Source organism: Microcaecilia unicolor, chromosome 3 (genome assembly GCF_901765095.1).
Source record: "Microcaecilia unicolor chromosome 3, aMicUni1.1, whole genome shotgun sequence".
Lineage (NCBI taxonomy): Eukaryota > Metazoa > Chordata > Amphibia > Gymnophiona > Siphonopidae > Microcaecilia > Microcaecilia unicolor.
Window position 1 is genome coordinate 46,790,483 of NC_044033.1, and position 23,727 is coordinate 46,814,209.

The 23,727-nt window shown below is 45.2% G+C and overlaps 1 protein-coding gene across 2 annotated transcripts; it reads left to right on the forward strand.

The window, feature by feature from the left end:
* The first annotated feature begins 3,051 nt into the window (after positions 1–3,051).
* LOC115465424 (zinc finger protein 25-like) lies at positions 3,052–20,666 on the forward strand. 2 transcript variants are annotated; one of them, XM_030195876.1, is made up of 6 exons: positions 3,052–3,367; positions 9,659–9,785; positions 13,764–13,877; positions 14,144–14,257; positions 18,418–18,549; positions 18,742–20,666. In XM_030195876.1, exons 1-6 carry the CDS (start codon positions 3,344–3,346, stop codon positions 20,034–20,036), a joined length of 1,806 nt encoding a protein of 601 aa, XP_030051736.1. In that variant the 5' UTR covers positions 3,052–3,343; the 3' UTR covers positions 20,037–20,666. The 2 variants fall into 2 exon arrangements, with proteins under 2 accessions (XP_030051736.1, XP_030051737.1); XM_030195877.1 differs by having other exon boundaries at positions 18,421–18,549.
* Positions 20,667–23,727: the final 3,061 nt, after the last annotated feature.

Below are 23,727 nucleotides of genomic sequence, written 5' to 3' on the forward strand. Positions count from 1 at the left end.
CAGGCTCCCCGTGGATCCGATATTGGGATTCAGTTCTTTTTGGGATCACGGGATTAGACAGAGGGAACGACCAGTTTCGCATAAGGACTTCCTTCAGTACATTACGCAAAGGAGCTGTTGCAGCCTCTCTAGATGGAGAAGGATAATCCAGGACCTCAAGCATCTCAGCCCTGGGCTCATCCTCAACCTCCATGGGGAAGAGAATAGCCGCAGCCATTTCCCGGACAAAGGAGATATAGGATAGACTCTCCGGCGGAGACAGTCTCCTTTCTGGTGGAAGGAAAGGTTCAGAAGGAATCCCATAGGACTCATCAGATGAAAAGTACCTAGGATCCTCCTCTTCCTGCTACGAACGCTCATCTTCGGTATCGGACAAGACATCTCTCAAAGCAGTCTGAAACGGAGCCTGCCTTGACGCCGAGGAACAACATCCTCGATGGCGGTGCAGAGAAAGTCGACGCCTGCCTGGACTCTGATGAAGCTTCCTCCACCGATGTTGAAGGGGAGTCGACCTGGGTGGCAGCCGACACCGATGCCGGCGGCGGCACCGAGGTCGGGGACCTCACCATAGGCGAAGGGCCAGATACCGCTGCAGCAGACGGTACGAAAGGCGCAAGCACCCCTGACACCGAAGCAGACTTGCACAGTAACCTTTCCAGAAGCTCTGGAAGCTGGGCCCTGATGCGCTCGTCGAGAACCGCCGTCGGACAAGGCTGCGGGGTCAGTAAAGGAGCCAGTGGCAGAATCTGTCGAGGCTCAGGAGCAGGTATCGGGCTGCTAGACCGACGCATTGGCACCTCCTGAATAGAGGGACAGCGATCCTCTCGGCGCCGACGCTTCTTGGGTGCTGAATCCCTCAACGGCCCGAAGCTCCCGGCACCGTGTGTCGAAGGAGAACGATGACGATGCTTCTTCGCCTTCGCTCGACGCCAGTCATTGAGACTCCTCGGTACCGATGAGGAAGACATGGAATCCTCGTGTCTCCTTGGGGCCGGGTCTGACGAAGGTCAGTCCCGGGGGACTGCATAACAGGAGCCCTCAAGACAGGTGGAGCTTCTCTTGTTGGGCCTCTCGAGACACAGCGGCTGGGCTATGGTCAGGCCCAAGGCAGTGGATACACCAGACGTGGGTATCAGTACCCGAGATGGTCCGGTTGCACTGAGTACAACGCTTGAAGCCACTGAGTGTCTTCGATGACATGGAAGGAAAAACGGCTTCGGCGAAATCAAAAGACGTGATCATTCCTGTTAAAAGAAAAAAGGGCACAAAAAGAAGGGAACAACCTGACTGCGCGGAAAAGAAAGGAAACTTTAAAAGGGCAAAAAAATTAAGAAAACTACGGGGAAAGTTTTTTTTTAACATGATAAATTGTACTAAAAGACAAGAAAAAAAAAAGGCAAAAGCCGCAAAGTGAAAAAGACTCTTTCCCGGGCCTGAGAGGAGCGGGGGAAAACACGACTGCACCTCAACGAAGAGAAAAAATAACTGAGTGGGAACGCTCACGCGACGGGTGGAAAATCGGCTGCGCATGTGCGGTGCACGCTGCACGCGTGCCAGAAGGCTCTGGCAAGATTTTTTTATATTTTGCTTGCAAAAATGCCGGTTCCTGGGCCGACGCGGACGTCGACCCACATGTGAGAACAAGCAGCCTGCTTGTCCTCGGAGAAACTACATTACACACAATGCATTGCTCACATATCTTTGCAGTGAGAACTGCAGCAGTGAAAATCCTTAGAAGTGAGAATAACAGTAAAAGCATTAAGCACATTTTAGGGTCAAATTATAAACTAGTGCAAGGCTGTCAGAGGACTGAACAATCTAACTTAAAACAATTTTCCAACATTTATGTCTGTAATTTAAATTCAGTCCTATTTCTACTTGTTCTTGTCCTCACGTTCCTTCTTCCAGTCTTCCTCCCATGCCCTCAGCATCTCTTTCTTCCATGTATATTTGTCTCTCCATGGTTTCTCTCTACAGCTTCTCTCATCTCACTTTTTTCTAGTCTTGCTCCCTCCTCCACATCTCACCCTTTCCCACCTTCATGTCTCTTCTTTCCACCAAGACCCCCCCTTCCTTCCCTCACTCACTCCTTTCCCAGTCCCACAGCAGCTACTCTTCATGTCTTTCAGCTCCTCTTCTGTCTGCAGCTTGTGTCCCCCTGTGTGCTCTTCTTTCTCCCAGATCATGTCTCCTCCTGCTAGCAACCTTCTTCCACACAGCTCATGTCCTTTCTGAGTTCCTCTGACCCTCATAGACTGTTTCTACTCCTCTCCCACAGCTCAACTATCAGTCCCTGTCCCCATCCCCTTTTCTTTCTGCCTCTTCCAGCATTTCAGAGCAGCATTATCTCTCTTAACCAGTGACCCCTTTCCATTCCTTTACCCCTTCCTTGCCCCCTTTATTCCTCTCCTCTCCCAGTACCTCTCTGTCTTTTTTTTTACCCTTCACTAGGTATTACTTTGGCAACATAGGTCAAATTGTCATGCCAATAAAGTTATCTGAGTCTATTTGTTCCTTTTGTCAGTGCCAGTCTGCTACATTTCCCTTCTACCATTGGCAGCTGCTAGGCTGCAGCAACTCCCTCCTCTCCCTGCAGTCTATTGGACAGATGCCAGCCAACAGGCTGCAGGGACAGGCGGGAGCAGTAACTAGGATACAGAAATACTTCCTTCCTTCCTTCCTGTGTTTTCCTGTAACTGTTGCAGCATAGAGCTAAGTTGCCTAGTTCCAGGTTGGAGATGGTAGGAAAGTCCTGGGTTTCTGACCAATCCATCCTGGTGCATTACGGGACTTGCAGCACTGATTTCAATGGGTAGGATCAGGCACTATAAATGTCACACTGCTTTAGGATATGAGTTCAAACCCAGGACTGGCCAAAAAGTCTACAGCCTGGAACTGGGTAATTTGGCATCTGTTCATCAGTATGAAATGCTGTCGATCCAGTATAGATTTTGATTCTTGTATCATTATTTATTTATTATATTATTCTTGCTTTGATACTATATTTGGAATCTTCAGGAATTTTGCCTCTTTTTCTGTTGTGTTTTAAATGATTTGTTTGTTCTGCCTGGAACACCCTGTGGCTATCTGATATCTCTACAGATACACCTTAAGAAGGCGGGATCCCCCACATGACCCCCAGCAGAGGAGATTTGGGCATGATTTGCTGCTTTCTCTTCCTGTAGTGTGTACAACAGGACTGTTGAGAGCCAGGAAAAAAATAAATTTTGTCTGGTAGAACTGGAAATCCTTGGAAGCCTCAATCCTAGATTGTGGCAAGAACAGAGAAATCCCAGGCCTGAATCCACTTAGCTGCAGAATTCAGAGGGAAAATACGAGGGATATGTCTAACATGGTTTCTGATCAGGTAAGAAATTATTTTCTCGCCATGTATCACTTTGAGGCTCATTTTCGAAAGAGATGGACGTCCAAAAAGCGACATAAATCAGCATTTGGACGTCCAAATCGGTATAATCGAAACCCGATTTTGGACGTCTTTATAGGAAGTCTGTCGCAAAGACGTCCAAATCTGAAGGGGGCGTACCGGAGTTGTGGTCAAGGCAGGACTTGGGCGTTCCTAAGACTTGGACGTCTTTGAGCGATAATGGACAAAAACAAAGCCGTCCAGCACTAAAACTTGGACGTTTTCACCCAGACCTATTTTTATTACGAATAACGCACAAAAAGGTGCCTGAAATGACCAGATGACCACTGGAGGGAATCGGGGATGACCTCCCGTTACTCCCCCAGTGGTCACTAGCCCCCTTCCACCCTCAAAACACATCATTAAAAATATTACTTGCCAGCCTCAGATGTCATACTCAGGTCCACGACAGCGCATGCATGTCCCTGGAGCAGTTTTAGTGGGTGCAGTGCACTTCAGACAGATGGACCCAGGCCCATACCCTCCTACCTGTTACATTTGTGGAGGAAACAGCGAGCCCTCCAAAACTCACCAGAAACCCTTTGTACCCACATCTGGATGCCCCCCTTCACCTGTAAGGGCTATGGTAGTGATGTACAGTTGGGGGTAGTGGGTTTTGGGTGGGGGGTTGGGGGGCCTCAACACACAAGGTAAGGGAGCTGTGTACCTGGGAGCATTTTATGAAGTCCACTTCAGTGCTCCCTAGGGTGCCCTATTGCTGTCCTGGCATGTCAGGGGGACCAGTGTACTAAAAATGCTGGCTCCTCCCACGTCCAAATGGCTTGCATTTGGATGTTTTAGACTTGGACATCTTTGGTTTCGAAAATCGCCAAAAGTCAAGGACGTCCAAATCCAAGGATGTCCTTGGTATTTTCGAAACAAAAGATGGACGTCCATCTTTTTTCGAAAATGATCTTTTCCCCGCCTCAGAATTTGGACATTTTACAAAGACGCCCAAATTCCAACTTAGACGTTTCTTTTGAAAATGCCCCTCTTTGTGTCTCAGATGCAGATGCGATATTAATTTTCCCACTTATGTATGCATTGTGACTCTCACATATGCAAACGCATTCCTTCTGTCACACATATACGAATAAGAATAAACATAACACCCTCATTTTCACAAACATACACACAAATCCTCTCGCAGGCACAAACACTCTCCCCCAGATTACATAAGAACATAGGAATAGCTGTACTGGGTCAGACCAATGGTCCATCTAGCCCAGTATCTTGCTTCCAACAGTTCTCAATCCAAGTCACAAGTACCTGGCAGAAACCCAATTAGTAGCAACATTCCAGTCTACCAATTCCAGGGCAAGCAGTGGACTTTTCTTCCAGGAACTTGTCCAAACCTTTTTTTAAAACCAGACATGCTAACCGCTGTTACCACATCCTCTGGCAAGAAGTTCCAGAGCATAACTATTCTTTCAGTGAAAAAATATTTCCTCCTATTTGTTTTAAAAGTATTACCATGTAATTTCATTGAGTGCCCTCTGATCTTTGTACTTTTTCTTGAAAGAGTAAAAAATTGATTCACTTTTACCCATTCTACACCACTCAGGATTTTGTAGACCTCAATCATATCTCCCCTAAGCCATCTCTTTTCCAAGCTGAAGAGCCCTAATCTTTTTAGCCTTTCCTTCGTATGGTTTAACATAGTTGTGTGTGCAATTTTATTGAGGAAAGAGCCAATTAGCACCAATAATTGGGTGTTAACAATTAGTTACTGGCATTAAGTGGCAACAATTTGAATTTGCACATGCATCTTGCTATGTGCAGTATTCTATAAAGATGCACACACAAATCTTTTAGCTCATAACTGAAAAAGGCCAAGAGTGGGTCAGGGGCTTTTCACTGAAGATGTGCATAGTAATATAGAATTCGGGGGATCTGTGCCTAATTTGATGAGTCTTTATACCAAAGTTGGGCATGGATCCTGGCCTATGCAGTATTCTATAAGCAGCGCACAACTCGGAATGGTGTTTATAGAATAGCGTTCAATGCCCCTCCACGTTGCCCACCACAAACCACTGTATCCACATCTAGGTGCCCCCCCTTCATCCCTAAGGGCTATGGTAGTGGTGTACAGTTGTAGGGAGTGGGTTTTGGGGGTCTCAGCACACAAGGTAAGGGAGCTATGCACTTGGGAGCTTTTTCTGAAGTCCTCTGCAGTGCCTAGGTTGCCCGGTTGGTGTCCTGGCATGTCAGGGGGACCAGTGCACTACGAATGCTGGCTCCTCCCACAACCAAATGGCTTGGATTTGGTCATTTCTGAGATGGGGGGGTCCTCGGTTTCCATTATCACCGAAAATCGGGGATGACCATCTCTAGGGACAACCATCTCTAAGGTCGACCTAAATGTTGAGATTTGGGCGTCCCCGACTGTATTATCGAAACGAAAGATGGCCGCCCATCTTGTTTCGATAATACGGGTTTCCCTGCCCCTTCGCGGGGATGTCCTGCGAGGACATCCTCAGGAAAATTTGGGTGCCCCGTTCGATTATGCCCCTCCACGTGTCAAGGCGGTGTCTTTGGCCAGAAGGATGCTAGGCTGCATAGAGAGAAGGGTATTCAGTAGAAGAAAAGAGGTGTTAGTGCCCCTGTACAAGTAATTGGTGAGGCTCCATTTGGAGTATTGTGTTTAGTTTTGGAGGCTGTATCTCGTTAAGGACATCAAAAGACTTGAGGCGGTTCAGAAGAATGTGACAAAAATGATATGGGGCTTGTGGCAAAACACCTATGAGAAGAGATTTGAAGATTCCAATATGTATATAGATGTTTAAATAATTGAAAGGTATTAATATGCGAGCTAATTTTTTTCCGCGACAGGGAAGCAGTAGAACTGAGATCATGAGTTGAGGTTGTAGGGTGAGAGAATTAGGAACAACATCAGGAAATACTTTTTCACAGAAATGGTGGTAGATGCCCTCCCACGGGAGGTTGTGAAGGCAAAAGGTGAGAATTCAGGAATATATGGGATAAACAAAGAGGATCACTATATAGAAAAAGGATGGAATCCAATTAAAGGAAAACTTAAATGACCTCATAGCTGGAATGAGCTTTGACAGCAGCTTCAGGGGTTGGGAAGTAAGACCAATACCGGGCACACTTCTACGGTCTAGGTCCCATAAATGACAAATACAGATCAGAATCAAGGCTGGACTGGGCTTTGATGGCAACTGTAGTAGTTGGGAAGTAGGACTGGTGCCGGGCAGACTTCTATGGTCTGTGCTCCAAAATTGGCAGGGACAGAGAGATTAAATATAACCAGTGTTTAATCATGAAGACGTGGAACCTGTGCAGAATACCAGATTCAACTCCGGCCACCTTGTTGAGCAGACTGGATGGACTATGCAGATCTTTTATCTTTACTATGCTTCTATGGAACCTGGAGATTGGCTAAATCTCAGTGGAGGTTACTTCATGGAAGCCCATGTGCTAGGGAATAAAATACACTGCCCCAAAGAATAATAATAAAAATTCCAAATTTATGGTATTTTCAGTCTTTTGCCTCCCAGATATGATGTGCTTTCCAAATATTCAGTTGATCTGGTCTTACATGTCTGACTTCACTGATCCAGCCCATCCCTATCTATTCAGTCACGATCAGGGCGTAGACCGTGGAAGTCTGCCCAGCTCCCGTTTTGTTTCCATTTACTGGTGTCGCCACCTAAACTCCATTCAGAGTCCACTGAACGAATGGTTCAATGGAATCTTAGCGGAGTTTGGGTGGCGACGCCGGTAACTGGAAACAAAACGGGAGCTGGGCAGACTTCTACGGTCTACGCCCTGAGCATGACTGAATAGATAGGGATGGGCTGGAGTGTAAATTTTAAGGGGCTTCGATGTTGGCTTCAGAACTTAGTACAAGAACAGTACTGGGCAGACTTCTACAGTCTGTGCCCTGAGAAAGGCAAGGACAAATCAAACTCAGGTATACATATAGAGTATCACATACCATGTAAAATTAGTTTATCCTGTTGGGCAGACTGGATGGGCCGTACAGGTCTTTATCTGCCGTCATTTACTATGTTACTATGATCTATTGGCAGTCAGTAACTGATTCTTCAAGTCTGCCCAGGCTTATCTCATCAGAATCAGAAGCTTTGGAGGGCATGGTCTGTGGCTGGAAGTTTCTCTTACTTTGTTTTAAAGTTGTGGTATACAGGTCAATGCAGTTTGTACCTTCTTCTGCTGTCTTTTATCTATTGGCTTCTGTCTAAATAGTATGAAACAATTTTATACTCAGATCTTCAATATTCAGCCTGTAAAGACAGAGAAATTGAACTATAGGAAAACAATGTACAAATGGGCTTCACCTCTACCGGGGTTAGGTAATAACAAAGTACAGTCACTTTGTTACAATACTTAAGTACAATTGTCAGTACTTTCACATGTAACAAGTTACAATTTTCTTGCCATACTTTACTTGTAACTTGTTACATTGAAGCTGTACTTTTGTACTTAGTAAACAGCTGATCTGGGACCAGAGGTTCAGGCCCAATCAGATGCAAGCCAGCTTCTGACATCACTTGGAAAACTCAGTCGCTGCAGCCAAGCGGCAAAGAAGTACTGCAGGATGGTGGTGGTGGTGCTGCCTGCCCCCAACCTGACCACTGAGATGTGCCCGAGCAAGCCCGAGTCCCACTCCCACAGCGCAGTGCAGCAAAAGTCTGGAACTGCTCCCACAGTGTTGCGCCAGCCGCCTGCAGCCAACCTGATCTTACCGTTGATACACCAATAGCTATGCTTTCGTTTTAGAGGTGGTCGATGTCCCTTCCAGCTGAGACAGCATCTTTGCAGAGAAACCGGGGCTTTTGGAAAAAGCAGGTGATTTCCCCCCAAATTTTCAGCTCTTACAGCAAGTCCTCCACAGCAATTCCCAGGGGTTCTCCTGATTGCCTGACCCCCCTCCCAACCAACCACAGTGCAGGAGACATGTGGCTCTGGCACAAAATAGCTGGATTTCCTGCCTGTAGGAAAAGGGCTTCAGATGTGGCTGCTGATCGCCATCTACAGCCACAATTTTAACAGCTGTTTGCCCTGAGTCCCATTCCCAGGGCACATCAAAAGTCTGGAACCACCATTGGTTCAGCCCCCAGCCCTAGCCCTGAGGGACCATGCTGTGTGAGGATGCAAACGGAAAATAAAATGATCAACTGTGGGGTGGGGGTGAGGGGAAGGAAGAGGGGGAAGGAGAGCTAAAGCAACATGGTCATGACAAATGTTGGTCATCCCACCTCCCAGGAGGGAAGGAGTGTCTGTATATGTTGTATCAGGGGACTGAGAGGGTGGATAAAGGAAGGATTGTGTGCTTGTGAATTTTTTTTTTTTTTTTTAGTGTTTTTGGACAGTCGTTTAATCCAGACAGAGGTAAAATGACTGATGACCATTTTGAACATCAGCTACTGTTGGGGCCTTTACTCAGCATTTAATTACAAAATCAATTAAGAAGGATTAAAATTATGTGTCCAACTTGTTAAGAATATTGCTTACTTTGTAATAAAAAAAGTACTTTTAAGAGACTATACTTTATTACTTTTAATTGAGTATTTTTTTTTGGGGGGGGGGGATAAGACCCTCTACTTTTACTTCACTTTTGAAGCCAGTAATTTTAATTTTTACTTAAGTACTTTAAAAAAGTAACGACCCCATCTCTACTAACTTTATTTTTTTTTTAATTTGTAAGTTTTATTTAAGTCAAGATAACACAACTGCTTCATAGCTTATCATATCGTTACATATCACCTTATAACTTAACAAGACTTCAATACATTTTGAAACATTCCCCCCCCCCTTCCCCCCTTCCCTTTCCCTCCCTCCCTCCTCCCTTCCCCCTCTCCTCCCCCCTCTTCTTTATCCCTCAGGATGGCAAGCTGTTCTCTTCTCTCCTTTTGTCAAACAGAACCTCTTGCATCCGCACCCATTCTTTTGCCTCTTGTTATATCTTCCCTTCCTTTTATCTGTTAATTTGTCAAGTTCTATAATGTCACTCAACTTCACTCTCCAATCATTTATTGTGGGCCCCTTATTGCTTTTCCAGTGGCGCGCTATAACTGTTTTCGCTGCTGCAAGTCCCATGCGTTTAACTCTTTGTTGCCATTTTTGCCCTCTCTGGTTTCCCCATCCAAGCAAACACCACTTAGAATCATATGGGAAGGGGGTTTCTAAAATTGCTGATAATTCTTCCGCTATCTCTCTCTCTCTACTAACTTTATTATCTTTACCCAGGCATCAGTCGCATTCGGTGATGTCGCTGCTTATTTCTGGGAAGTAGAATGGGACATTCTGGGAGAGTGGCAGAAGGAGCTGTACAAGAAGATTATCAAGGAGATTCACAGCTTCCTGATATCACAAGGTAAATATGCTTATCTATCGCCTACCCCCCCATTGATTCATTGTTTTTATTGCTCAAAGCCCACCTCTTCAGTGTCGCCTTCGGCACCTAATCACTACACCTCTTCTCAGGAAATCTCAACTACCCCAACTTGACATTTCGTCCTTTAGATTGTAAGCTCTTCTGAGCAGGGACCGTCCTTATTCGTTAATTTGTACAGCGCTGCCTAACCCTAGTAGCGCTCTACAAATGTTAAGTAGTAGTAGTAGTAATAGCATTTTAACTGTAGTAACACATTATCGTCCTTGACACTACAAGGAAACCCTTGTATCCCCCTGCACACTCCATGAAGGGCAATGAACTATTTCACACTCATACTAATGTACTCGGATCAAGTCCCAACACTGTACTACTGTAGATAAACTTGTAGTCTGCTTACACCTCTTTCACAGGACTTAAATACAAGATGTGGTAAAAGGAGACCATCAGGCTTATTTTCAAAAGAGAAGGACGCCCGTCTTTCGACACAAATCGGAAGATGGGCATCCTTCTCACAGGGTCGTCCAAATCGGCATAATCGAAAGCCGATTTTGGGCGTCCCCAACTGCTTTCCGTCGCGGGGACGACCAAAGTTCCCAGAAGCGTGTCGGAGGCGTAGCGAAGGCAGGACTTGGGCGTGCCTAACACATGGTCGTCCTCGACCCATAATGAAAAAAAAGGGCGTCCCTGACGAGCACTTGGGCGACTACTTGGTCCTTTTTTTGCTACGACCAAGCCTTGAAAAGGTGCCCGAACTGACCAGATGACCACTGGAGGGAATCGAGGATGACTTCCCTTACTCCCCCAGTGGTCACTAACCCCCTCCCACCCTAAAAAAAATAGTTTTAAAAAAGTTTTTTGCCAGCCTCAAATGTCATACCCAGCTCCATGACAGCAGTATGCGGGTCCCTGCAGCAGTTTTAGTGGGTGCAGTGCACTTCAGGCAGGCGGACCCAGGCCCATCCCCCCCTACCTGTTGCACTTGTGGTGGTAAATGTGAGCCCTTCAAAACCCACCAGAAACCCACTGTACCCACATCTAGGTGCCCCCTTTCACCTATAAGGGCTATGGTAGTGGTGTACAGTTGTGGGGAGTGGGTTTTGGGGGGCTGAGCACACAAGGTAAGGGAGCTATGCACCTGGGAGCAATTTCTGAAGTCCACTGCAGTGCCCCCTAGGGTGCCTGGTTGGTGTCCTGGCATGTCAGGGGGACCAGTGCACTACAAATGCTGGCTCCTCCCACGACCAAAGGGCTTGCATTTGGTCGTTTCTGAGATGGGCGTCCTTAGTTTCCATTATCGCCAAAAATCAGAAATGACCAAGTCTAAGGACGGCCATCTCGAGGGATGACCTAAATGTTAAGATTTGGGCGTCCCCGACCGTATTATCGAAATGAAAGATGGACGCCCATCTTGTTTCGATAATACGGGTTTCCCCGCCCCTTCGCTGGGACATCCTGTGAGGACGTCCTCAGGAAAATTTGGGGGTCCCTTTCAGTTATGCCCCTCCACATCCTCTCCCCCTTAGGCAGAATATGTCTCTGTTCAGCAGAGAGTCTCTCCATTTCACAGATGTACCATAGCATGTTGTACCATTTAACTAAGAAAGGACAACAAGATTGCTTCCAAGACTTTGCTATTATCAGTCTGGCAGCATTAAAACTTTGTTTAGATAGTAATCGTCATGCCTTATGGACCCCTTGAATTGGTTTATTGAAAAGAAAGATTGCAGGATCCCAAGGAATCGCATCCAAGACTACATTTGAGCCTGCACTGACCTCCAAGAGGCTCAAACTTTGCAGCAGGTCCAACGTATATAACCCATGGTTCTCTGGTTCCCACATTTACATCTATAGAGTGGGGAGGTGGCTGGATATATATGATGAAGATGTACCAGTGTTAAGTACTAGCCGTACAAAACTTTTGCACTGTTCTCCTGAAGGCTTACTGAGACAGTGGAGGGCTCAGGCTCGAGTAGTGGAAGAACATACAACTAAACTTTTGCTTGTGGATAGTAAAATATCCACTTTGAATGAAGTTAGGGAGTTTGGTCCAAGAAGTTCTTTTTACATCATGAAGAGGGGCATAATGGAACAGAAACGCCTATCTCCATGGGCGTTAATCTCCGAGAACGGGTCCGTGAAGGGGCGGACCGAACCGTATTATCGATAAAAAATAGACGCCCATGTTTTATTCGCCAATGTGTGAGCTGGGCGTTTTTGCTTTTCAGCGATAATGGAAAAGGAAAGTGCCCAGCTCAAAAACGAATAAATCCAAGGCATTTGTTCGTGGGAGGGGCCAGGATTCGTAGTGCACTGGTCCCCTCACATGCCAGGACATCAACCGGGCACCCTAGGGGGCACTTTTACAAAACCAAACAAAAGGTAAAAGAGCTCCCAGGTGCATAGCACCCTTCCCTTGTGTGTTGAGCCCCCCAAATCCCCCTCAAAACCCACTGCCCACAAGTCTACACCATTACTATAGCCCTAAGGGGTGAAGAGGGGCACCTACATGTGGGTACAGTGGGTTTGGGGGGGTTGGACGACTAATAAGCATTAAGCAGCACAATTGTAACAGGTAGGGGGGATGGGCCTGGGTCCACCTGCCTGACGTCCACTGCACCCCCTAACAACTGCTCCAGGGACCTGCATACTGCTGCCTGGGAGGAGGGTATGACATTTGAGGGTGAAAATAAAAAGTTGTGAAACATCATTTTTTTGTGGTGGGAGGGGGTTAGTGACCACTGGGGGAGTCAGGGAAGGTCATCCCCGATTCCCTCTGGGGGTAATCTGGTCATTTAGGGCACTTTTTGGGGCCTTATTCGTGAAAAAACAGGGTCCAGGAAAAGTGCCTTAAATTCTAGCTACAAACGCATCCATTATCGGCGAAGGGCGCCCATCTCTATTCGGGTGATAACCACGCCCCAGTTCCGCCTTCGACACGCCCCCGTCCACTTTGTCCGCATCCGCGACGGAGTGCAGTTGAGAGCGTCCCAAATTCGGCTTTTGATTATACCGCGTTATTCGTTTTTGTGAGATAAACGCCCATCTCCCGATTTAGGTCGGAACTTGGGCGTTTTTCTCGTTCGATTATAAGCTGGGAAGTGAACTATTTAGAGAGAGTTGGTTGAGAAGAAACAAAAAAAAAATTCCTGAATTTTCCTAAATCCCCATAATTTCCCCAAACGACATACTTCGGAAATATGCGTGTGAAGTACTGAGTATACCGGTGGAAATGTTACCACCACTGGTGAGAGTTCAAGACTTAACAGTTGGTGGAGGAAATATGAGTGAGACTATTGGTCAGCAAGAAAAAGACGCAGGATCTTTAAACTTGACTGAATTTTTGATGTCGTGGATTACTCAAAGGACCACCCTGCTAGCTACTTTTGCGCTTGAGCCGGGTAGAAATGCTGTCTTATGTTTATATTTTAGGTGTATACATGAGCTATGTTTAGGGTCAAAGGTTTGTGTATTTCCTGATCTGACCAGAATAACTCAGATAAGGCATCAGGATTTTTTGGTCTATAAACCAAGGGTCCTGGCGTTATGGCCACTTATATGTTGAAATGTCCTTGAAATTGTCTTTTTATGTTTGAAGGTAAATCTTGCTTATTGTTTGATCCAAAACAACTCTTGGATTTTATAGGGGCCCTTTTACTAAGCTGCGTAGACTCCTACACGTGCCGAACGCATACCGAATTGGAGTTACCGCCCGGTTAGCGCATGGCCATCTCTCCATCATGGTAGATGCTTACAAAGAATATTGGCACCTAATCATGAATAGAAATGACTATATCAGAATCTGTCTAAAGTCTAATGTTACTCAGTCAGGCTGCAGCCATCTCTTTTTACTAGACTTGTCATGAAAATACACACCTATATGCAAGCACAGGAAAGAGATAAAACCTCCCAGGAACTTCTAGTAATATAAAGTGTAATTTTTCTATTTATTATTGATAGGTTATTCAATTCTTAATCCTGATGTTATCTTCAAGATTAAAAAGGAAGACGATAAATATTTCACACAACACTGTGAATTGGAGGGGGAAAAAACCATGAATGACCCCAGCATGAGTAAGTAAATGTTTTGAAGATAAAGGGCTTTGCATTTTCAGATCACAGGAGACGTCAAAGATGTGGAAACCTAAAATCTGTTTCGTAATTGAGGGGGGTCTTTTACTAAGGTGCGCTAATGTTTTTAGCGTACTGTAATATTTAGGGTGTGCTAAGCGTTAGCGACATCCATTAGAATATATGGACATCGCTAACGTTTAGCAGACCCCCATAATGATATTAGGGTTTGCTGATTCCTTCTAGATTTGTTTGCTTTCTCTTTACAGACCTTCCAATTGTAACGTCTGTTTTCTCACTGAGCATTAAACAAGAGGAAGATCTCCCCTTCCTGGGTCATCCTGAATCGGAGACATCTCAACAGACTCATCCTCCTATAACAGGCAAGTATAACATTTAATTATTTTATTTTTTTTATTCATATTAATAAAACTGCATTGTGAACGTCAAACAAATGGTAGAACACAAAACATGAAATATAAATAATGTCTGACAAAGTAGAGTATAATGAAGACAAATGATCAGCAAAAACCATGCAACAGATACTAGAATAAAAATAACCATTTTAAAACTGATTCAACTGAAAGAAGAAAAACAAATTCCAACAGATGCAGGCAAACGAGAATAGTCAAGTCTTACAGAGGGGCCCTTTTACTTTCAGTAAGTTTTTCAATTTACCGTGCCTTAATAGCAAATATTAGCACATGGTTAGTACAACGGCTGTGTGGTCACCAGTGGCGTAGCTACGTGGGGCCACAGGGGCCTGGGCCCCCATAGATTTGGCCCTGGACCCCCCTGCCGATGACCCTCTCAACCCCCCTCCCGCCGCCAACCCTCCCCCGTCGCCATCGGCTACCTTTGCTGGCGGGGGACCCCAACCCCTGCCAGCCGAGGTCCTCTTCTTCCGGCGCAAGGCTTCGTTCTGTTTCTGTGAGTCTGACGTCCTGCACTGACATCAGACTCACAGAAACAGAACGAAGCCTTGCAGATCAGCCAGCAGCCAAGTATGTTAACTTAAATAATATGGGACTATTATTTTCAAAATTTTAGAAAGTAATGATAGGATATTCTGCTAGTATCAGGAAACCAGTGAAAAAAAAAAGTAAGGCCTCCTTACAATAAAATCAAATCAAAGGCAGTCAATAACATAAATATAACAACAAACAACAATTATATGGTAATAAAGCAACAGAAAGACATGATGTGGAAATATATTAATTTTAGAGCAGCCAATAATGACTGGTCAAACATGAAATGTTTGGTTGTATGACCAAATTTTGACTTTTATTTTAAAAGCCAGGTACTTGGTTTCACATCACAGTTCCAATGGTGGTAATTTCTAAATTGTTGGAGTGAAAGAGTTTAATGGAGGAATAAGCTGAGGAATGTTTGTTTACTGTATATTTGCTGTATCGTCTTTCATACAGAACACAGCAGAGCAGAGCAGTTAGCAATGATAGTATTTGTAATTTTATTTAATTTTATCACATGAATGCAAAGTAACCTAACTCTGCCATTAAGAGTAACGAGATCCAGTGTGTCTTAAATGAAAAGTGTTAGAAGCAGAGGGTACTTGGAGGTACTGAGTACTGGCACCTGTTCCATTGTCTGCTAAAACTGACCCATGGACCCCTAAGTTCTAATGAAAGAGCTCAGGCTCTATATACCAATTCTGCCTTCTCATAGATTCTGTGACTGGTTGCAAGTAGGGTTACCATATGGCTCCAGAAAAAGGAGGACGGATTGAGCCAGCCGGGTTTTACTTCCATTGCTTTCAATGGAAAGCAATTGCTTTCAATGGAAGTAATTGCTTTCAATGGAAGTAATTGTCCATTGCTTTCAATGGAAAGCAATGGAAGTAAAACCCGGCTGGCTCAATCCGTCCTCCTTTTTCTGGAGCCATATGGTAACCCTAGGGGGCATGGCTATTGTGGGGTGGGTCCGTCCGTGATCACCCCACCCCCTGAAGGGTGGCCTAGCATTTGAGTATCGGCACCTTTTTCGCTAGAAAAAACACACTGGTTAGAAGTGACAGTGGCTTCTGAGTCCAAGTGAGCACTTCTTGAGGTTACACTAGTTTTCTGGAAAGCCAGCTTCAGCTGTATTACCACTGTCAGAATACAAGCCAATTGGCAGACAATAAGGCATGGCTTGTATTGTCCTTTCTTTGGCCCTCTAAAGTTTCATATGACTGAGCAAACATACATATTGTCTCCATTACATCAACATCCATCTGGTTAGCTACATCCACACCTGTACTTCCATCCATCTTGGCGGCCACACTTTCTGCTTATGGTTGGATGTGATAATGCTTGTGGTTCTACTACAAGGAATCAAGATCCTCAGAGTTTGAATTCCATGAAATTAATATACTGTAGCAGAGGAGCAGCCTAAATTGGCAGCCACAAAGGCTGAATGATACGGCGCTGTGGCTTGTTTGACCTCTAACATTTTATGACATTCTCTGCTACCATTGACTATGCAGAGTATTACATACTAAGTATAAAACTAAGTAAAATTTAGGGAGTTAAGGGAGAACTGTTAATGTCCTTTCCTGGTCCACTGCTCTGTGGTGCTGCAAAGGGAGCCTAATCAAGGTAGTTCTTATCAGTGTTGTTCAAAATACCAAAGTACAAGTAAAAATAAATGTATATTTTAAGACTAAAGTAAAAAGTACAGTGAAGAACACTTTAAAAAATGTACTTAAGTAAAAGTAAAAAAGTTATTGCCTAATATAATACTTTATGAGTAAAATGTAAAAGTATTGCAACTACAATGAATGTAACTATTGTTAATGTTTTTATACCGACAACTTTATTGCTCTACAATTCAAACCACTTTGCTTCTAGTAAAGCTACATTTTGAAAATGACTGTCACTCAGGGCCGGATTAAGGCCAACTGATGTCACCACCTCCCCCCCTGCTCTTTCATGCTTAGAGAGTTCTGGCTGCTGGAGAGGAGGAGGAGGAGGTCTTCAGCTAGTGGGGCTTAGGATCCCCTCAAGTTATAGCAAGGGAGATGGCTAATTTTGGGTGGGTCTGAGCCCAAAGTGGGTGGATTCTAGCCTACCCATGTCTATCTCACTAGCCAGCTTATAATCGAAAGTAATCGCCGGCTATTTCCCGACACAAATCGGGATATGGCTGGCGATTTCGCAAAAGCGACGAAAAGCGTATATTCGAAAGCTACATTTGTGATAGCTTCGCCGCTAAAGTTCAAAGGGGCGTGTTGGCGGTGAAGTGAAGGCAGGACATGGGCAGGCTTGGGCGTGGCTACCAGATGGCTGGCTTTCGCGGATAATGGAGAAATAAAACCCGGCGATAAGCAGTATTTCGCCGGGTTTACTTGGTCCTTTTATTTTCACGACCAAGCCTCAAAAAGGTGCCCCAACTGACCAGATGACCACCGGAGGGAATGGGGGATGACCTCCCCTTACTCCCCCAGTGGTCGCCAACCCCCTCCCACACTAAAATTATTAAAATACAAACCTTTTTTGCCAGCCTGTATGCCAGCCTCAAATGTCATACCCAGCACCCAGACAGCAGTATGCAGGTCCCTGGAACAGTTGTTGTTGGTTGCAGTGGACTGCAGAAAGGCAGAGCCAGGCCCATCCCCCCCCCTACCTGTTCCACTTGTGGTGGGTAATGTTGAGCCCTCCCAAACCCCCCAAAACCCACTGTACCCACATGTAGGTGTCCCCCTTCAGCCAGTAGGGCTAGGGTAATGGTGCACACTTGTGGGCAGTGGGTTTTGGGGGGGATTTGGGGGACTCAGCACACAAGGGAAGGGTGCTATGCACCTGGAAGCTAATTTGGTTGTTTATAAAAGATGTTTGAAGTGCCCCCTAGGGTGCCCGGTTGGTGTCCTGGCATGTGAGGGGGACCATTGCACTACAAATGCTGGCTCCTCCCATGGCCAAATGCCTTGGATTTCGCCGGGTTTGAGATCGCCGGCAGTTTTTTCCATTATTGCGGAAAAACAAAAGTGGCGATCTCAAACCCGGCGAAATCCAAGGCATTTCGCCGGCCCACACCGTATTATCGAAAAAAAAGATGGCCGGCCATCTTTTTTGAAAATACGGTTCCGGCCAGCTGTTGCGCCGCCGCCAAAATAGATCGCCGGCGACCTATTTCGCCGGTGACGTTCGATTATTCCCCTCTAGAACACCAGTATTTATGTGCGTTCTTGACACCTAAAACTAGGTGGTTTCTTATATGGTGCATGGGTAGAGTTAATGCTGAGCTGGGGGGGGGGGACCTTTTACTATTTATAGCAGTCTAAAACTCCTGGGCGGGGGGGGGGGCCCTTTACTATTTATAGCAGTCTAAAACTCCTGGGCTATAAATTTTACCAGCTGAATATTGTCATTACTCAGATAGCAGGTGGTAATCAATGATGATTGTTATTATTCCATTTCACTGGACTATCTCCTTTGTGGCACTGAATATATATATGCTTTTTAAACATTGCAGTCATTGTTTAAAAAAAAATTATGCTGTCAGTTTCAAAACATGACCCAGCTGTAACTCTGTTTTTCTATAGCAGGCTCCCCCAATGTCAAACCTGACATCATAATTCGATTTAAGGAAGAGGAATTCAGGACTGAGCCCCAGGGATCAGAGAAAAAAGGAAATCTTCCTAGCATGGGCATATATGAAGAATTGCATAAAACAGGTGACGTAACTTGGATTGAATGAACTCCAGGTCTCCAGCAGGGTGTTGCAGAGTTTTTGCTTAGTTACTGTAATCAGAGTGAAGGGAATCACTGCAGAGATTGGAGGTGAGGATGAGATGCACCAAATCAGCATGATGAGATCAGTACCACTATAAAATGAATGATCATACTCTTTTATTTTTATCCAACAGATGATGGATTTAGAAATAATAGTAAAGGAATGAGAATGTGTGATGGGGAGCAGAGGGAGGACTGGAAACACAAAGACCCCTTCAGAAACATCCCAGATCCTTCAACTGACTGTGAGGGAGGTATCAGTAGCATAACAGCAACCAGAGAGAAAGAAATAACCCAAAAAGGAGAGAGATCAAATGGACCAGCGACAAATTCCAACTACAGCCCAGTGTTTGTAGAAAGTAGAGAAATCAAAGCAGATGAGAAACATTTTAAAAGTGCTGATACTTGGGCAAATGTCACCACAGACTTAAATTTTGTAGAGCGCCACCTACCCAGGCATAGGACTCGGGTTCAAGACTGCCAAGATATACACAAAGCTAACTCATTTGGAGATACTACCAACCAAGACAAACCATTTAAATGTTTTGAATGTGATAAACATTTCAGTCAGAAAGCTCATCTTCAAAGGCATAAAATGACTCACACGGGACACAAACCATATAAATGTTCTGAGTGTGATAAATGTTTCACTCAGAAAGCCCACCTGCTACTGCATAAAATGACTCATACAGGTGACAAACCATTTAAATGTTCTGAATGTGATAAATATTTCAGGCAGAAGAGTGACCTCCAAAGGCATAAAATGACTCACATGGAAAACAAGCCATTTAAATGTTCTGAATGTGATAAATGTTTTGTTCAAAAAACCTATCTACAACTGCATGAAATGAATCACACGGGGCACAAACCATTTAAATGTTCTCAATGTAATAAATATTTTAAAAGGAAAGCCAACCTACAGCTTCATAAAATGACTCACACGGGAGACAAACCATTTAAATGTTCTCAATGTAATAAATGTTTCAGTCAGAAACCCCATCTGCAACGGCATAAAATACATCACATGGGAGACAAACCATTTAAATGTTCTGAATGTAATAAATGTTTCAGTCAGAAAAGTGACCTGCAAAGGCATAAAATGACTCATACAAGATACAAACCATTTAAATGTTCTGAATGTGATAAATGTTTCCGGCAGAAAAGTGACCTGCAAAGACATAAAACAACTCATACGAAAAATAAACCCTTCAAATGTTCTGAATGTGTTAAATGCTTTGGCCAGAAAGCTCATCTTCAAGTGCATAAAATGACTCACACAGGAGACAAACCTTTTAAATGTTTTCAATGTGGTAAATGTTTCAGTCAGAAAGGCCATCTGCAGAGGCACAGAATAACTCACATGCGAAACAAACCATTTAAACAAGTCAAAGTGGAACACAACAAAACAATTCAGCAGAAAAACTGGTGAATTGTGATGTATTTCTGAGGGGAAGGGAATACGTTTACTCCTCAAGTCTTGCAGAGTACTTACATGTGGTGACCCTGTTGTATAACATCTAAACCAAATCTCAATAAGACAAAACTATTGTATAAGTATGGTAGGAAGGGGAAAAGATACATGCCACAAATTGCCAGGCTCAAAAGGCTCTGGTTTACACACTAGGCTTAATGATGATCATAGCAATAGTGCAGAACCTTCAGGAGAAGACAGCATCCCTGATGCAGCTATAGGCCATGTTGAACTTGCAGCAGGCGATAAACCACAGAAACTAATGAAAAAGTTAGGTGGACTTGAAGATAAAAAGGAGATGATATACTGCCACTCTTACACTCCTGGCATAGGAGTGAAGTTCATTCCTGTCATAGTATGTCCAAATTCCATTTGAGAAAATTGGCCCCTAAGAGAAACCGTTTAAATTCTCTGAATGTGATAAGTGTTTTAGTTGGAAAGCCCATCGGCAACTGCATAAAATGACTCACACAGGAGATATTTTCCATCGTTTTGGGTGTCATAGGTTTGATTAAAAATAACTTCCAAGCAGACTTGGATAAGTTGCCTATACATGTTACCTCTTATGAACTCCAGAAAGAAGCTCTCTTTGGCACAATGTACTACAGTGAGTGTTAGCAGTAAATTTGAGAGACTGAGATCATACTCCACATTCCTTGGTTTAGGAGTGAGGTTCATAACTGTAACAGTATGCACAAAACTAACACACTTGAAGAAATTGCCCCCAAGATAAACCATTTAACTTCAGGCACAGGCAGCTCCTTGTGACTGGGCAAGTCACTTAACCCTCCATTGCCCCAGGTACAAATAAGTACCTGTATACAATATGTAAGCCGCATTGAGCCTGCCATGAGTGGGAAAGCGCAGGGTACAAATGTAACAAAAAAATAAATAAATAAAATAAATGTTTCATATGAAGCAAAGCCCACATCAGCAAAAAATCATCCATATGCGAGCTCCAAAGTTCTGACAGCAGAATATTTCTATACAGAAAGGCACAATAAGATGGCATGACTCATCTATTGGAAGCTTTGTCAGGATCACAGCATTATGGAGAATGAAGAGGTTATGATTACCTGGGCCATCCTCAGGGCTTACTTTCTATTGGAATGGGGCAGAACTGTGTTCCAGGACTTCGCTGTGTCATAAGTACTGGCCACTCTGCCCTAAGTCTGACCAACTTTTCTTATTGTTAAATACCCTGAATCCTATTTGATGTAACGAGTGCATTTTCTTTTGTATCTGTGTATTTTAGTAATATTGGATATATCTTTTTTGACTTGTCATCAATAAGAAACCTATGAACCATAAGTGAGGGAGGGGGGAGGGAAGGGAAATAGGTCAGAACAGGGAAATAGTAAGTAATACACAATAAGAGTTATTATTTGAATCCAATACTTTATTTCAAAGTTTGTTTAACAACAAAGATATAAACATTATGTTCATAGTACAAAGGATTGAGGGGGGGGGGGGGGAACAAAAAACCGAGCTAGCAGAAGTTAATGAGCTATGCATATAAGTATGTTATGTTATTTAAACAATTATATATCGAAATGTATGTTCATGTGTAACATGCTGAACCATCAATAAAAAACTGTTGAAATAAATACCCTGAATCCCAACTCTCACCTCCTAGAATCTATGTTGCAGCTGCTCCTGGCCTGCCTTTTTTCCCCTCAACCATCTTGAGCCCAGCCAGCACTGGTAAATCTGTACCATATTCTGCTAGATGTTAATTCCTTCTAACTTCTTATTGCAACCACATGGCTCCTCCTACAGCAGCAATGTTTGAACCTCCTGGGTCTCTGTAGAAAGTGCCTCATGGTTCAAACAGTGCTACAATGAGAATCACGTGGCTGAAAAGGAAGTTATGAGGAGTCATAGGCGTAGTTTGACTGTTTCATTTGGGGGGGGCAAAGAATGGGCGGAGCATATTAGCATATCATTTGCATATATACATATGCAAATGAATATGCTAATGTGGAGGAAGGAATTGAATTTACAGGCAAAATATCACAGATGCACATTTCAAAAAGCTGACACATTTCAATTAATAAATTATAAATAAAATACTTTTATCTACCTTTGTTGTCTGATCATTTAGTTTTTCTATTCGCTTTGGTCCCAGTGTCTTCTGTTTTATTCAGTGTCTTCTTTCCAGTAGGCTTCCCTCTGCTCCCCACCCCTCGCAGTCCCATCCATCTCTTGCTCCTTCCCTCTGCTCCCCACCCCTCCCAGTCCCATCCATCTCTTGCTCCTTCCCTCTGCTTCCCACCCCTCCCAGTCCCATTCATCTCCTGCTCCTTCCCTCTGCTTCCCACCCCTCCCAGTCCCATTCATCTCCTGCTCCTTCCCTCTGCTTCCCACCCCTCCCAGTCCCATCCATCTCTTGCTCCTTCCCTCTGCTTCCCACCCCTCCCAGTCCCATCCATCTCTTGCTCCTTCCCTCTGCTTCCCACCCCTCCCAGTCCCATTCATCTCCTGCTCCTTCCCTCTGCTTCCCACCCCTCCCAGTCCCATTCATCTCCTGCTCCTTCCCTCTGCTTCCCACCCCTCCCAGTCCCATCCATCTCTTGCTCCTTCCCTCTGCTTCCCACCCCTCCCAGTCCCATTCATCTCCTGCTCCTTCCCTCTGCTCCCCACCCCTCCCAGTCCCATCCATCTCTTGCTCCTTCCCTCTGCTTCCCACCCCTCCCAGTCCCATTCATCTCCTGCTCCTTCCCTCTGCTTCCCACCCCTCCCAGTCCCATCCATCTCTTGCTCCTTCCCTCTGCTTCCCACCCCTCCCAGTCCCATTCATCTCCTGCTCCTTCCCTCTGCTTCCCACCCCTCCCAGTCCCATCCATCTCCTGCTCCTTCCCTCTGCTTCCTACCCCTCCCAGTCCCATCCATCTCTTGCTCCTTCCCTCTGCTTCCCACCCCTCCCAGTCCCATCCATCTCTTGCTCCTTCCCTCTGCTTCCCACCCCTCCCAGTCCCATTCATCTCCTGCTCCTTCCCTCTGCTTCCCACCCCTCCCAGTCCCATCCATCTCCTGCTCCTTCCCTCTGCTTCCCACCCCTCCCAGTCCCATCCATCTCTTGCTCCTTCCCTCTGCTTCCCACCCCCTCCCAGTCCCATCCATCTTCCCTCTGCCCCCCCCCCCCCGCGAGGTCCAAGATGGTGACTCCGTTTACCCCCTCTCTTCCTCCCTCCCTCCGCCGCAGGCAACAGTCTTCAGCTTTTTCAGCGTTCCTGGCAGCGGTAGCGATGTACACGCTGCCTTCGGTCTGCCCCGGAAGCCTTCTCTTCAAGTTCCTGTTCCCACCTATGCGGGAACAGGAACTTGAAGAGAAGGCTTCGGGGCAGAGCCAAAGGCAGCGTGTACAATGCTACCGCTGCCGGGAACGCTGGAAAAGACTGCTGCCTGCGGCGGAGGGAGGGAGGAAGGAAGAGAGAGGGGTAGACGGACACGCTCCTCTCCGTCCGCTACTCCGCTTGGCTTCCCTGCCCTCTCTGTCTGCGTCCCGCCTTCCTCTGACGTCAGAGGAAGGCGGGACGCAGACAGAGAGCAGAAAAGCCAAGCGGAAGGAGAGGAGCGCGTGCGTGTATGTGGTTTTTTATTTTTAACTAATGGCGCGGCGGCGCCTCATCGTCGTTTGGGGGGGCAT